Genomic DNA, 14,325 nt, shown 5'->3' with positions numbered 1-14,325 from the left:
AATTTAAAAATAAAAATAAAAATAAAAATTCAAACTTGAATACATGATCTCTTGCAAAGCTAAGATCAAATAATAAACATGATAAACTCTCAAAGGCAAATAAAATTCATTGATATCAAAATCATCATTTTTCTTTACAAAAATCAGTGTTAAATGATTTTTTTTTTTGTCCAAACACGAGAATCCAACTACTCTCCTTTTTGTTTCTCAAGCCAATGACCCAAAAATAAATAAAATAAAGTTTTAGATTAGATTGATTTCTCGAAAAATTAAAGGACCGGAAATTTATAATTGAAAACGTATGAAAACCAAAACGAACTTGCTGCGTCATTTTTAAAATCGCCAACCATTGACTCATCTTTTTTCCACTTTAACCCCCTTTCCTTCATTTTTTTTCCCATGCTCGATAAATTTAAAGCAACTGGGTTTAGTTTTGCCCCAAAAGGATGCAGCTAGTAAAAAAAACGTTCATGGAACAAAAATAAAAAATAAAAGAAAAAATTGCCATAACAAATCCATGGTGAAACGTGTCTACGATTACAGTGTTTCTCCCTCGTAGAATTGAGTTTTTTATAACATGGTTATAAAACTTTTATTGGCTGGAGGACTCCATTTTAGAGTTGTATTTTAAACCATATATTTTTTTTAACTAAAAAGATATAATTACGAATTTTTTTATAGATTAAATAGCTCGATTCATAAGTTAACTTGAAGAATTCATGATTTAGACTTGGCCATGATGAGTGTAAATATATGACAAGGTTCATCTAGCAAAAAATGACTAGATAAAGTTGAAAGATTATTAGATGATCTAGAAAAATTTTATGCCATAGATCTTTTGACGTGCCATGATCATTTAAAAGTTAAGAATATGATAAAAACTATCTTCAAATTTAAACGAATTTTACAATACCTCTTTTTATACCCAGAATATTCATAATATTTTTGAATCACTCCAAGGATTTTTGGGGTATATAAACTAATTATTTGGCCCACTTTTCGGATAATTTTTGTTGGCAACAAATAAATAAATATGCAAGCTTAAAAAATATTTCTGAATTATAATTATAAATAAAAAAATTCTAAGTATATATTTAATTAAATATATTGAGAATCATATGTGATAATAAATGTAAAAAACAAACAAAATATTAACGTATCTATTTAACTCATCTTGTTGCAAATCAGATAATTTTTTTACAATACGAGAGAATTAATATGTAGGTGTTATCAATATTTTTTTTATATTGAATAAAAAATATAACCGTGAATAAAAAAATTGATACTTATATATAATAAAATACAATTAAAATTATATATACTTGTAAAAACATGTAAGTTCTCGAACTAGTTTTTGACATGGCAAAAAAGTGGAACAATGTTTTAATTGTTATAGTGAAATAACATTTTATTTTTTTTCATAAAAAAGTGTAAAGAAAAATTATAAAATAATAGAGATAGGAACAAAATGAATGATATGAATACGTCAAGTATAGAGTGATAAATATTCAAAGTGTAAAAAATAAAAAAAATAATTTTTTTTCCAAAAAAGCACAAGGAAAAATGAAGAAGGAAAAACTAAAAAAATATTTAAAAAATAAAATAAAATAAATATGGTGATAGATAGGTTAACTATAAAATAATAAAAATGCAAAGTATAAAGAGAAAAAAAATATATATAAGAAAAAACTCGTTACCTAAAAAAAAACTCTAAAAATTATAATTTTGTTGCCACTGCCATAAAAAAATCAACAAAAATTATAATTATGTCATTTTTATATAAAAAAAACACCATTTTCTTTTGATACATGTAAAATAAAATAATATTTCTGGAATTCATATTTTTTCCACTTCACAAACACTTTCACTAACTTATTAATGATCAAAGGATTGTTTTGAAATGTATTTGAAATTGTGTTTTTGAAATTTTAAATTTGTTTTTTGTTTAAAATTATTTTTTAATTTTTTTAATATAATGATATTAAAAATAATTTTTTAAAATAAAAAAATATTATTTTATTATATTTTTAAATAAAAAATATTTTTAAAAACAATTATTATTGTCATGTGCGTTTACAAAGGATGATCAATTCCTCTAGTATATTCTAGTTTTACTAAACTAGAGTGGTGTTTTCGCAAATCTACCCACCAAAAAATACACCCGACAACAGAGGGTATAAAACTCGAATATACTAGAGGACAAGCACGTGACATCTCTTCACTGGTAAGTGGCAACAAAACTCCTCCGCAGCCAACACGTGTGGAAGCTAGGCTGCGAGCATCCGCGGGATATAAAAATCCCATAAAGCACCTAGTATTTTCATAATTCTCTTCGTCTACTAACTCTACCCATCCTCTGTCTTAACCACCATTTCGGCGTCGCCGTCAGTAACCGTCAAATAAAATGGCAGGTACGTTGAATTGAATACCAAGCTGAATACATTTTTATAACCTAATCTTTGATCGAATTCAAGTAACTACAGAAACAGAATCGAATTTTATAACCTAATCTTGACGCTACCAGCACAGTGACCAAGCTGAATACAATTTTTTTTTTTTTACTAATTATTATAGCAATTTAATTTAATTTTTTGTTTTGAAATTTGTTGGGTTGTGGTGGGTGCAGCGATTGTTGTAAATGTAATTGTAGCAAAGAATAGGCAGTTGGGGACCAATGAATACTACTCCCACCAAAGTGGTAGGGACTGTTGTTTCGCGGCGGCGGCCCCTTATAACCACTACCGCAACTTGCTTCCCTTTCATGGAGGGAAGAATTTATTGGCATGGAGGAGTGGCATATCTTCCATGCATTTACCAAAATACCAGACTGCTTTTGTTAAACGACCACCTATTTACCACTGCAATGGTCTGTTCTAGACTCTCCTTTTTCCACGTTGATTGATAATTGCATTTTAAAACACTCGTTCTCTATGTATCAGCACGCTTTGGGTTTTCTGTTTGCGACGACAGATTTGGTTGCCATAACAACTCTAATTTCGCAAAAAAATTTAACTTTTTTGCAGCTGCTACATCTACGACCGCGTTGCCATATCTCGATAAGGTTGATTTTATGAAGCTTCAAAATGGCAGGTGAGGATTTTCTGTGGTTATAGGTATAATCCAGAATTATTTGGCAGCAGGAATTATTTATTTTCTGTTTGGGTTTCAAAAGTGTTGCCCTTTCTTTTATGGATGTCCCGACAATCCTATCAACTGAAAGTCAACGCATGATTGAAAAAATAATCACCCAGAATTACCTGTGATTTATGCTTGGAAGTTGGAACCAAGCTAATGTTAGCGTTGATTGTAAGTGGTGTAACTCCGAGGTCGTGTTTCTTTTATTCCCCAATGGGAACATAGTGATATTCGAGGTGTGGCTGTTCCTGGGGTCGAGGGAGAACCTGTTACCCTCACTGAACCAGTTACGGAAGCAATAGCAACAGCCTTTTCTGCCTGGTTATCGGAAAAGAAAAAAGTTGATGCATCCAAACCTCTGAAGGTGTCTGTAGGTCACGATTCCCGCATATCTGCACAGGTGTTGCAGGTAGTTCTTTTTCCTGCTGTACATAAATCTTTTGGCTACCTGAAACCATCTGCAAACAACTTTTAAGTCCTTTCCCCCCATCATTTCTGGTTGATCAACTGTTCTGTGAGTCTTTTCAAGCTCATATAATGCTCGTTTCATCAGCATACTGACACATGGTTGTATTAGTTTGGCCGCTGGACCATCAATTATACTATTACTAGGTAACTGATGGTCCAACAAAGAGGACCACGTTTTCTTCTGATCTGATCTATCAAGTTTGTTTTGGCTTGGAAATTGATGTTTAGTTGTTTACACTTTTCACTATTGACTCTGTCTCTTCTTTTCCTGTGAAAAATTGTAGCAGCTAACTTTACCAGTTTTATCAAAAATGTCATTCAAACTTTAAGGAATATAATCATTTAGAAAGAGTGCTACTCTCAATACATCTACTGTGCAGTGTTAGAGCTTTTATGTCTTGGAATTTCCTCATCTACTAATATCATAAATAACTGAGGTTTAATCTTTAACTTCCAGGATGCGGTTACTCGAGGTATTGCCAGTGCAGGCCTGAATGTTGTTCAATATGGGTGGGTTTATGATTTCTCATCATGGTTTGATTTTCTAACAATTGTATACATCTCACTGGCCATACCCTTCTTTAAGATATTTTAAACTCAATGTTATTGGGCCAAAAATCTCCAGCTAGTGGCCATTAAAATTTCATGGTTGGAGCGTTCTCTCTTTGGCTGGATCTTGTGATGACCTTTTCAGGGAACAACTTATATGACACTTTCTCCTATTGGAAGATCATGAAGGATCTCAGCATAAATTGTGGGTTTCTACACAAGTTAAAAAATGGTTGTTTTTTCTATGATGTGTACTTTCCACCGATTGAATGTATGATCCAGTGACCTCATGAGATCAATGGATCAGTGGCTGAGATATGGTTTAACCGTCATTCCTTCATGATTTGTTCTTAACTTTTGTAGCATCTTACCTTTTGCAGATTGGCATCCACCCCTGCAATGTTTAATAGCACACTAACCGAAGATGAGGCATTTTTATGTCCAGTTGATGGGGCTATAATGATAACAGGTAACTGGTTGATTTTCTGTTAGACCACGTTGGCCTACTATAATTGTGGGATTTGGAAATGGTGCCTCATAATGGTTGCCACTTTCATTGCTTGAACTTTTGTGTAAACACTGCGTTACTTTAGATCATCTTAGTAGACTTTCTGACTAGCTTACATCTAATCAAATTTTTGGTTCATGTTATTGTGCAAATAGCTAGTCATCTTCCTTACAACAGGAACGGGTTCAAATTCTTCACAAATGCTGGAGGGCTTGGGAAGGCTGACATTAAAAACATTTTAGAGCGTGCTGTGGACATATATAATAGTTTTACAGATGAAGGTTTAATGAAATCAAAAAGGAAAGCTTCTGAATCCTTAAAAAGAGTTGATTACATGACTGTGTATACATCTGATCTTGTGAAGGCAGTACGCAAAGCTGCAGGAAATATAGGTAAATGCTCCAAAACAGTTGTCATAATAAATTGTATTCAGGGATTAATTTCTGTTACCCATGGTTTGATACGTGAATGGGTGAATTTGGGTATGCTACCGTCATAGTCCATTAAATATTTTCATTTTGCTCCATTAGGAGACCCCCTGGTCTTGGTCCACATAATAGGTAATTGTCGTCTGTCTTCCTCTAACCCTACCTACTCATTTTAGGATTTGAACCTAATTCTAAAAATCCCAAGTTTAATCACTGGGTTGGTCCTTGGGAGTCTTTTGTTTGTAAAAAATATTTTGCATTTTTATGGAGATGTTTTACATGGGGATATTTACTTCAATGTTACTAGTACTTGTTTTATTGAGTTTTTGCATGTTAAGGTGGTGTGATCCCTTTTGCTAGTTGTTGATTGGAAATTGTTGAACTTTTAGAGAAGCCACTGGCGGGATTCCATATTGTTGTTGATGCGGGAAATGGAGCAGGAGGATTTTTTGCTGTAAGTCATATTGTGATTTATTTGGCTTTCTTTTATTTATATAAAACTTTATTGTACTTGTCTGTAGCAAAATCTATACTTGATGTCCCTTTAATGCTTCCAAGTAATAAACTTTCTGAACACCACTGCCTCCACCAGCACTTAACCAAGTTTCTTAAATTTTCGTTGTCGAGACTTGGGAGACACAATCAACAACATATCTACAGTTATTTTGCTAAAGAACTTCCTTCCATTTCTATCACTCAACCATTTCATCACCTTGTCTTCTAATATGTTAACGTTTCAAATGTTTTTTTCAGGAAAAAGTTCTTCAGCCTCTGGGAGCTATCACTTCTGGCAGCCAGTTCTTGGAACCAGATGGTAATGTTGATATTAGAAATTTTCTATGACTTGCTATGTGTTTTCTTTACATGCTAAAGTAGGTTTTCAAAATAGGTATGTTTCCAAATCATATCCCTAATCCAGAGGACAAGACTGCAATGAAAGCTATCACCCAGGCAGTCCTTGAGAACAAGGCTGATTTGGGGATCATATTTGATACTGATGTTGACAGGTGTTCATCATCCCAATCTGTGCAATCATATAGCACATTCATGTATCAGTTCTTTTTAATGTATAATCATTTCTTGTAGATCTGCTGTTGTGGATTCCACTGCTCGTGAGTTCAACCGGAATCGGCTGATTGCCTTGATGTCTGCCATTGTTCTAGAGGAAGTAAGATCTTCCTACTTCAGTTGTATCAAGTGCCACCGTTAAAGTACATGACTTCTGTTCCATTGCTCTTTTCCCTGTAAATTCATTACCAATTTGGCCCGCTCTGTTTTCCATTTAGCATCCAGGAACAACTATTGTTACAGACAGTGTGACTTCCGATGGCCTTACTACATTTATTGAAAATAAACTTGGTATGCAGAAAACCAAAATGGCATATTGTTTATTCCCTGTATATGAATGCGCTTGTAACCTGCCAGTCTTTTTTAGGGGGAAAGCACCATCGATTCAAAAGAGGCTATAAAAATGTCATCGATGAGGCTGTTCGTTTGGTAAGTTGAGATTCTGAACTGTCTTTTACTTGCTGAGTTTGGGGACAGCTTACAGAAGCAAGAAACCAAATAGGGAAATTTCCATATGCAAGCTTGATCCTTGTGCCCTGTATTGGGGTAGATTGTTGGACTAGTAGTAATAATGCTGGCTGGATGAAATTTCTAACCAAATGGGATTTGATTTTGGTATTTCTGAAGGTTGGATGCAAATCAATATGAAAGTTGCCTTGAGGAAATTGTCATTGAATGATAAACCTTATATACAATGTGACTGAATTTGTTTAGGGGTATTTTTTATTTGCTTTTTGTGTGAAATGCAAATCAATATGAAGGTTGGATGCAAATCATTTTTAGCTCCTCATCATATGTTGTGTAGTCCCTATTACATCGTCTTGAACAGGTCTAGGATCTTGTTGTCTATAATTTAGAATTTTAATGACTTTTCCTTTGTTGATTTTTTTATTTAACATCTTTCAACACCAAGCATTTCTTGTTCCCTCTTTGGTATTAGAGGGCTTCAGTGCTATTATATCACAATTTGGATGATCTACTTTTCTGTAGCTCTTGCTTTATGAATTCTCAAACAAATGCAATGACATTGCTCGCAGAACTCTGTTGGTGAGGAATCACATCTGGCTATTGAAACCAGTGGCCATGGAGCTCTCAAGGAAAACCACTGGCTTGATGATGGAGCATACCTCATGGTAGGCATTATATGAAACAGAGCAAGGGTCAAGCTGTTTTAGCTTATTGCATTATCAATTTATCTACTTTCTTGTTTACCATTTTCTGTTTGTACATGCAGGTTAAAGTTCTAAATAAACTGGCTTCAGCCAGAGCTTCTGGTATTGCTGGAGGCAGCAAAGTTTTGACTGATCTGGTAGAGGGTCTCCAGGAACCAGGAGTTGCTGTGGAATTGAGACTGAAAATCGATCAGAATCATCCAGATCTTAAAGGAGGGTATGGCTCTCTGTCTGGTCTGTCACATTTTTATATTATTTTCCTGTAGTATAACTAATCACTTAGAACATCCAGATCTTTCCGAGAATATGGAGAGGCAGTGCTGAAACTTTTGGAGAACCATGTAGAGTCAGATCCAAAGCTTCAGAAAGCTCCTGTTAATTATGAAGGGGTGAGTTTGACACAGATAAATATTATGTAGGCTGCATTAGTACTTGTAACTTTAGTGGTTTGATGGCTAGTGCCATGCTCTCGAGACATCACAATAAATTTTCTCCCATCCTTGTTCCCTTTTTCCTAAACTTAAACAGGTTCGAGTTTCTGGTTTTGGTGGGTGGTTCCTTCTTAGACTCTCACTTCATGATCCTGTTCTTCCCCTTAACATTGAGGTATAAAATTTGCTTTCAGTTTCTGCATGAACTGCCATTATTATCTCAATATACAGCAACTAAGAGTAATGGTGTCTTCAGGCATCTAGCCATGAAGATGCGGTGAAGCTTGGACTTGCTGTGGCTTCTGCTGTCAAGAAGTTCCCTGCTTTGGATACTTCTGCAGTGGATAAATTTCTCCGAACACCATAAGTTGAGTTTTGAGTTGCGGCCCTTTCAGTTTCCATGCGCAATCCTGTTTGTTGAATTCGGCATCCCTCTAGTGTGGCTTATTGGCAGTAAAGCCAGGGTGCTCTGGAGAGTGTTTCTCGTTAAATCTGATTTTGCTTATGAATATAGAATGCCAAGCTCCACATGTTGTGTAAGAACTAAAAGTATCCACGTTTAAATTTGTAGAGATACTAATTACAGATTAAACGAACAATAACAATAAATAGCATTATGTGCTTGAGTCTTTGTCAATAACAATAAATTGCAGTTTTACTATCCAAGTTCATATGCTTTTCCTCAATTATGTTCTGTTGGCCAGCTACGCGCTACCTCGTGCATCAAGAGTAACAATGGTCTCTCTCTCGATTTTTCCTTTCGTCTACTGGATGGGATCATATTCATACCATGTTTGTTTCTGTAAGGTTTTGAGAGCCCTTAAATTAAGTTGGTGTCAAACAAATTTTAGTGATCGCGTGATTGAATTGAAGAAGCAGAAGCAGCAAGAAATAAAATAGATTTGAAACATCAAGGGGCAGAAGTAGCAAGTAAATCATCTTATCTAAGTCCCTTGAGCTTTACAAAAATGTCATCTATCACACAAACAGGCACAGGGTGCATTACAGGCATCACTCTGTATAAAAATATATTTGATTAAAGAGAGATTAAATAAAGGACAGTTTTGAAATAAATTTTTGTGCAGAAATGTTTTCTTTGTCCTCATTGTCTTCTATCCTGAAATAATAATTTGTATCTTTTATCTCGAAATAGTAACCAGACATTACCTTGATGATATATACATACATACACAGATTATATGATGCAATTTTAAAATTTTCCTGCAAGGTTTTATCTTGTCAATTCTTCGTGTGCTCCTAAAAATTCTATGTTGTGATTGGGGTGTTTAGAAGCTTCATCATGAAGTTGAATTTGATATCTGGAGCGGTCTTGGGGTGCGGCCAGTTTGCACCTTCTGGTACCTTGATTCTTTTGAAACCCTGCCCCTTGTACAGTTTGGTGGCTCCAGGATTATTCGAATCACAGTGCAAAGCAATGGAACGGCAGCCCCAGTTCCTAGCTTGAGCCTCTGCCTTTGCTACGAGCCTTTTACCTATCCCCTTCTGGCGAAATCTCTCCCGGACAGCAACATTCGATATATATGCAATTCCAGTCCTTTGGCAGAACATGTATCACATTTGTAGGAATAAAATTTCAGAAACTAAACGCAACTGAACTAGTGTAGGCAAAAGAAGCTTGTAAAAGAATTAAGTGCACGTATGGAATAAAAGAACATTCAAAATATAAACGATCACTTCTTTGTTTATCAGAGCATTTGTGTTAGGACTGACCTTCTTTATTATATCTTGTTTCAACATCAACATGGACTGGTCAACACAGATTTTCCAAAAAGTATTTCTTCCAGACACGATCCATCCAAAATATAGATTGATGAACAACAACTTTTCAGTAGTTAATTCTCTTTGGTAGCTACGATAACAAACACACCGTGCTGGTTTATTGGCCCTCTAAAAGAGTTTCATTCAAATCTACTCAAAACCAATTGCATGCTAGATTGCAACGCAAAGTTTACATGATCACAAAGACCTAATTGTCATAAGCGCAAACCAAACTTACCTTCTCTGCCTGAGTGGGCCTTTCCTTGGGAGAAAATCAGCAACAGTGTCCACGGTCAATATCCCAGCAATATAGCCTCGATTAAGACTGAAATTCCCATCAGAACCTCCAAATTTGAAATCCTCACTTCCAATATAGAAAGTTTGATCACCTGTGCTACCAATGACAGCAACCAGACAAGTTCTTCTGCAGCCATTTGGTATAGTGAATCCTGATAGCATTGCTACCAGCCTGTCAACCCTTAGCACAAAATGTAGAGGGAAGGAATAATCAGGAAAGAAGGAACTGCAGTGAGTCTCAGCCACTTCCCAGCTATCTTCTAATCTTGCTTCCCTTACAACTATCCCTGGAGATACAGTAGGGAACAATTCAACCACTTGACTCGCTCTGCTGCATAGTCCTACACTCAAAGACCAGAATAATCCAAATAAATTTTAATATCCTAACTATTCATCTGAGTAAAGTACAGATAGATAAGCTAAATACTTCTCTCCCTCCGTGTTCCTTTGTTTAGATATCAAGATTCAAGAAACATTGCAGAAAGCAGGTTAAACAGGAATAGATTCTTCTACGCAAGCAAGTGAAAAGGGATTGATAATAAATAACCACATTCTACCATATATTTTTTTTACGGTCTTGCTAGCTTGAAAGGAAGGATTCTTGTTTTCATAAAGCTGTTATAATCTTTTGCATTCATAGGGAATCCCATCAAGCCTTTGTTTACCAAATGGAGGTAGCCTTCCCTTGCCGAGCCCTTCCCAAATCTACTGTGAGCAGGATTCAATCCCAGATCGCTTGTTATCATGCCAAGTGACTTTACTAGCTAAATTAGCTAACATTGACGGTTGCTATAATGTTCCTGGAGCCGATGCATTGCAACATATCTAACTCCAGTTTTTACCAATTCTGAGATTTTGCCTGCCCCGTTCACTTTCTGAAGAATGAGGGTGTGAGCACGGATGGTTTGAAATCGAGCAATTTCTACACCGCACACTATGCAAGAAGGTGATTCTCCTTGTTTGTGACCAATACATCAAAATCCTTTTCAAGTCGAAGTCAAGTCTAAATTTAAGAATCAAGATTCGTTAAAAAACGACAACGATTCGGTTAGTCAGCTATATCTTTGACTACAAATCAACTGTGAAACAACAGCACAATAAAGCATGGATACAATAGAATAGTACATATAAGGAAAGAAAACCCGCAAAAGATAATCTACAGAAACTTCGAATCCAACAAGATATGAATGAAAAGCTCTAAAGGGTAAGGTGAATTTTGAAGTAGGTAGGTAGGAACGTACCTGTTGTGGGGAGAGAGTATTGATGATGAGAAACCCTTGTAGAAGGAGGAAAAAAAGATTGTTTCTTGAAATTGAAATTAAGAAGGTTGTTGTTTATAGATGTGGGAGATACTGGGAATCCCAGCTGTATGGACCGCATTTCTTGTGGAAACCAACAGGCGAGATTCTATCTCGTCTCCTCCGTGGAAATGGAGATTCTTTGTGGTTTTCGTTTTGGTTCAGTTAAACATCGTAATGTAAGGAACATTTCTTGCGTAGTAACTAGCAAAATGTAATATATAATACACACGTGTTTTTTTTGTCCCCCCCCCCCCCCCCCACACACACACACTTTGTGGTTTCTTCGCTCCATGTAATGGAATATAGATTTTACTAGTTTCCTTGCACGCGATAGGAGTCGGATTAAAATTTTGATGAATCTGAAAAAATGATTAGACTATGGAGAATTTTTCTGGTGTTGTTATTAAATTCAGCATGAGAGGTTAAATTTATAAACTCTTGATTTGTTTTTTTACTTTACACAAGTTCCAAATTAAATTATATAAAATTTATCATGATGTATTAGAGTCGATTTAATAAATCTAAAAATAATTTGAAAAATATACTGAATTAGTCTAGATTTTATAGTTTTAACCCGTTAAACTTGTGACCTAGATCAAGAACTCCATTAAATTTAATAATATGATAATAAAAATAAACACTTGTAAAATTGAATATTAATTAAAAACCAGAATATTTATTTGAAATTACAATAACTTTATAGAAAACATGTCCAAATAAATCATAAATACTAATTTAAATTCAACCAAGATATTAAAAAAAAAAAAGTTGGGAGATGAGATTTAAAAATATAAAGGAGATTATTTGGTATTTTTATTAAACCCACCAACATGCCAACTTTGAAATATTTTTGACCCAACTCTTTACCTGGACTCGGGTTTAGAATTAATTTGAATGAGAGTTGATTTAAGGTGACCTAGTTAATTTGACGGGTTCAAAAAACAACCCAAACACCTAATGAAGCATGGTTTGACTTTGAAATAAATTTTAAGATATCATCTTTTTTAATATCAAAACAATAATATATTAAATTAACCCAAACTTTGCGACTTAGGGGATATTTGAGAGTATGGTAGTGGTTGTGTTTTTAAAGTGCTTTTTACAAGAAAATGCATCAAATAATATTTTTTTAATATATTTTTTGAAATTATTTTTGACATTTAACACATTAAAATAATCTGAAAACACATAAAAATTTTATTTTTTTTTAATAAATACTTTTAAAACGAAAAAATATATAGGTTCTTAGCCGGTAAAACTTGTTGTTGTCATGGACATCACTAGACTTGAAAACTTTGTTTTTTAAAATTATTTTTTTATTTATTTGTATGATAACAAAAATAAATATTTTTCAAATTTATAATATTTTTTTTAAAAAAATTAAAATAGATTATTATAACTAGTTCAAAACTAATAAAAATAATGAAAGATATTTTTTAAAAAAAATAAATAAACTGAAAAAAAACAATAACATGTTAGACGCTAGTTGAGACTGGTTGGTCCTTCATTGTTTAAAATATGTTTGTTTAAAATTGCAACCAATTCATTGTCCGTGTTAACATGGACGACCATTTAGTTTTTCGATGAGATTGGAAGGTACATTGTTTTTTTTAAAAATAGAAAACATGTGGGCATTAACAAGAGGTCATTTGACAGTTATACCTGTATTTTAAAAAAATTTAATATTTTTTTGTTAAAAATTATTTTTTTATACATGTTTTTGATCGTTTTGATACATTTATCTTAAAAATAATTTTTTAAAAATAAAAAAATATTATTTTAATATATTTTAACACAAAAAACATTTTTAAAAATAACTGCAATCATGCTTCTAGATAAGCTTTAAATGATTCTTCTTGTTAACTTGAACAATGACCAGTTGACCATCATTCAAAGATTTTTTATTTTATTATATTTTGTTAATTTTCATGTCTCAACAACTCTTAAAAAAAAAACCAAACAAAAAAAAAAATAACTATTAAATTTGGTTCAGCACACTAGGTTAATCTAGTAACCTCTATTCTTATTTGGACATGGCTTTGTTATTGTATCTTGTTGGACTCAAGTAACCTAAAAATTTAACTCATAATTTGATTAATTTAATTAAACTAGAATAAAACTTGATTGCGTGATTTTTAGAAAATTAGAATAATATTATTTTAAATAAAATAATTTATCATGTTAATCAATAGTCTATAAATTAATTCGATAATTTAATGACTCGATGTCTCAATAGAGTTAAACCCTGAATAGAGCTGCGAGTGTTTTGAAATATAGTAGTTTATTTTTACTACAAGGATGATTCTTTAATTGAAGGACGAGCATTTAGTTATACACCAAGCTTCGAATTTAGTGTGTACTTGTCAATATGATATTTAAAAAAAAAAACGTTTTCTAATTAAAAATACAATAAAATAATTTTTATTTTTTTTTAAAAAAGATTAATTTAATATATTTCGTATAATTTCTTTTAAAAAAGTAAATCAAACACAAACGAGGCGTCGGTGGTGTTACCGTCACGAAAATGCTTAGCATCATGTGATCACTCCACCTGGGTATATTTTTTTTCCCCCCGTAAATAACCCTTTCGCGCCAACTTTCGCATGTAAAAACATCCGCCTCATAACACGTACGCATTTTCCGTTGTCCTCTCCACTTCGGTCGAGAGAATACGAACCAAACAGATCCTGAATTCCTGATTTTGTTGACGAACTCAACTCAGAAGACTGCTTGTTCCCATTCTGTTATTAACATTTTGACGGTAGTTTTGAGTTCGTTTTCGCATTTATTTATTACTACTTACCAGCATAAACATTATAACTACAGTACCAGTTGTTTTTTTAAAAGTATTTTTTTATTAAAAAATATTTAAAAATAATATTTTTTATTTTTTAAAATTTATTTTTGATACTACCATATAAAAAATTTAAAAATTTTAAATAATAATTTAAAACAAATTATTTTTTATAAAAATACTTTAAATCCACAAAAACAAACAGGTCTCAGCGATTCTTTCTTGGAGATGGGTTATTATTACATATGAACAAATTAGCTTGTACTACATGAATGATGGGCCGATCAGCCTTCATTCTCATCCAGCCCATTCCGGTCCAGAAATCTTACCTCCGGCCCACTATGAAATCCCAATATTATAAATTATACTCAGAATCAACATCCTCTCCCCTCCTT

At 33.3% G+C, this 14,325-nt stretch overlaps 2 protein-coding genes across 4 annotated transcripts; one reads left to right on the top strand and one right to left on the bottom strand.

The window, feature by feature from the left end:
• Positions 1-2,256: 2,256 nt before the first annotated feature.
• On the top strand, positions 2,257-8,425 carry LOC118059986 (uncharacterized). Of its 2 annotated transcripts, XM_035073057.2 has the most exons (18): positions 2,257-2,411; positions 2,627-2,866; positions 3,024-3,090; positions 3,361-3,544; positions 4,061-4,113; positions 4,533-4,621; positions 4,816-5,052; positions 5,478-5,542; positions 5,842-5,902; positions 5,978-6,095; positions 6,175-6,256; positions 6,375-6,447; positions 6,524-6,585; positions 7,194-7,289; positions 7,391-7,545; positions 7,621-7,717; positions 7,857-7,934; positions 8,016-8,425. In XM_035073057.2, the coding sequence occupies exons 1-18, from the start codon at positions 2,405-2,407 to the stop codon at positions 8,124-8,126; spliced, it is 1,875 nt and encodes a 624-aa protein (XP_034928948.1). In that variant the 5' UTR covers positions 2,257-2,404; the 3' UTR covers positions 8,127-8,425. The 2 variants fall into 2 exon arrangements, with proteins under 2 accessions (XP_034928948.1, XP_034928949.1); XM_035073058.2 differs by lacking the exon at positions 2,627-2,866 and having other exon boundaries at positions 2,279-2,411.
• Positions 8,426-8,776: 351 nt separating this feature from the next.
• On the bottom strand, positions 8,777-11,335 carry LOC118059987 (GCN5-related N-acetyltransferase 4, chloroplastic). 2 transcript variants are annotated; one of them, XM_035073061.2, is made up of 4 exons: positions 11,077-11,335; positions 9,777-10,176; positions 9,491-9,629; positions 9,109-9,314 (listed from the first exon to the last, which is right to left on the bottom strand). In XM_035073061.2, exons 1-4 carry the CDS (start codon positions 11,213-11,215, stop codon positions 9,249-9,251), a joined length of 744 nt encoding a protein of 247 aa, XP_034928952.1. In that variant the 5' UTR covers positions 11,216-11,335; the 3' UTR covers positions 9,109-9,248. The 2 variants fall into 2 exon arrangements, with proteins under 2 accessions (XP_034928950.1, XP_034928952.1); XM_035073059.2 differs by lacking the exon at positions 9,491-9,629 and having other exon boundaries at positions 8,777-9,314; positions 11,077-11,331.
• Between the last annotated feature and the right edge of the window lie 2,990 nt (positions 11,336-14,325).

This window comes from Populus alba, chromosome 10, assembly GCF_005239225.2.
Source record: "Populus alba chromosome 10, ASM523922v2, whole genome shotgun sequence".
Classification (NCBI taxonomy): Eukaryota; Viridiplantae; Streptophyta; class Magnoliopsida; order Malpighiales; family Salicaceae; genus Populus; species Populus alba.
This window is presented reverse-complemented; position numbering and strand designations above follow the sequence as displayed.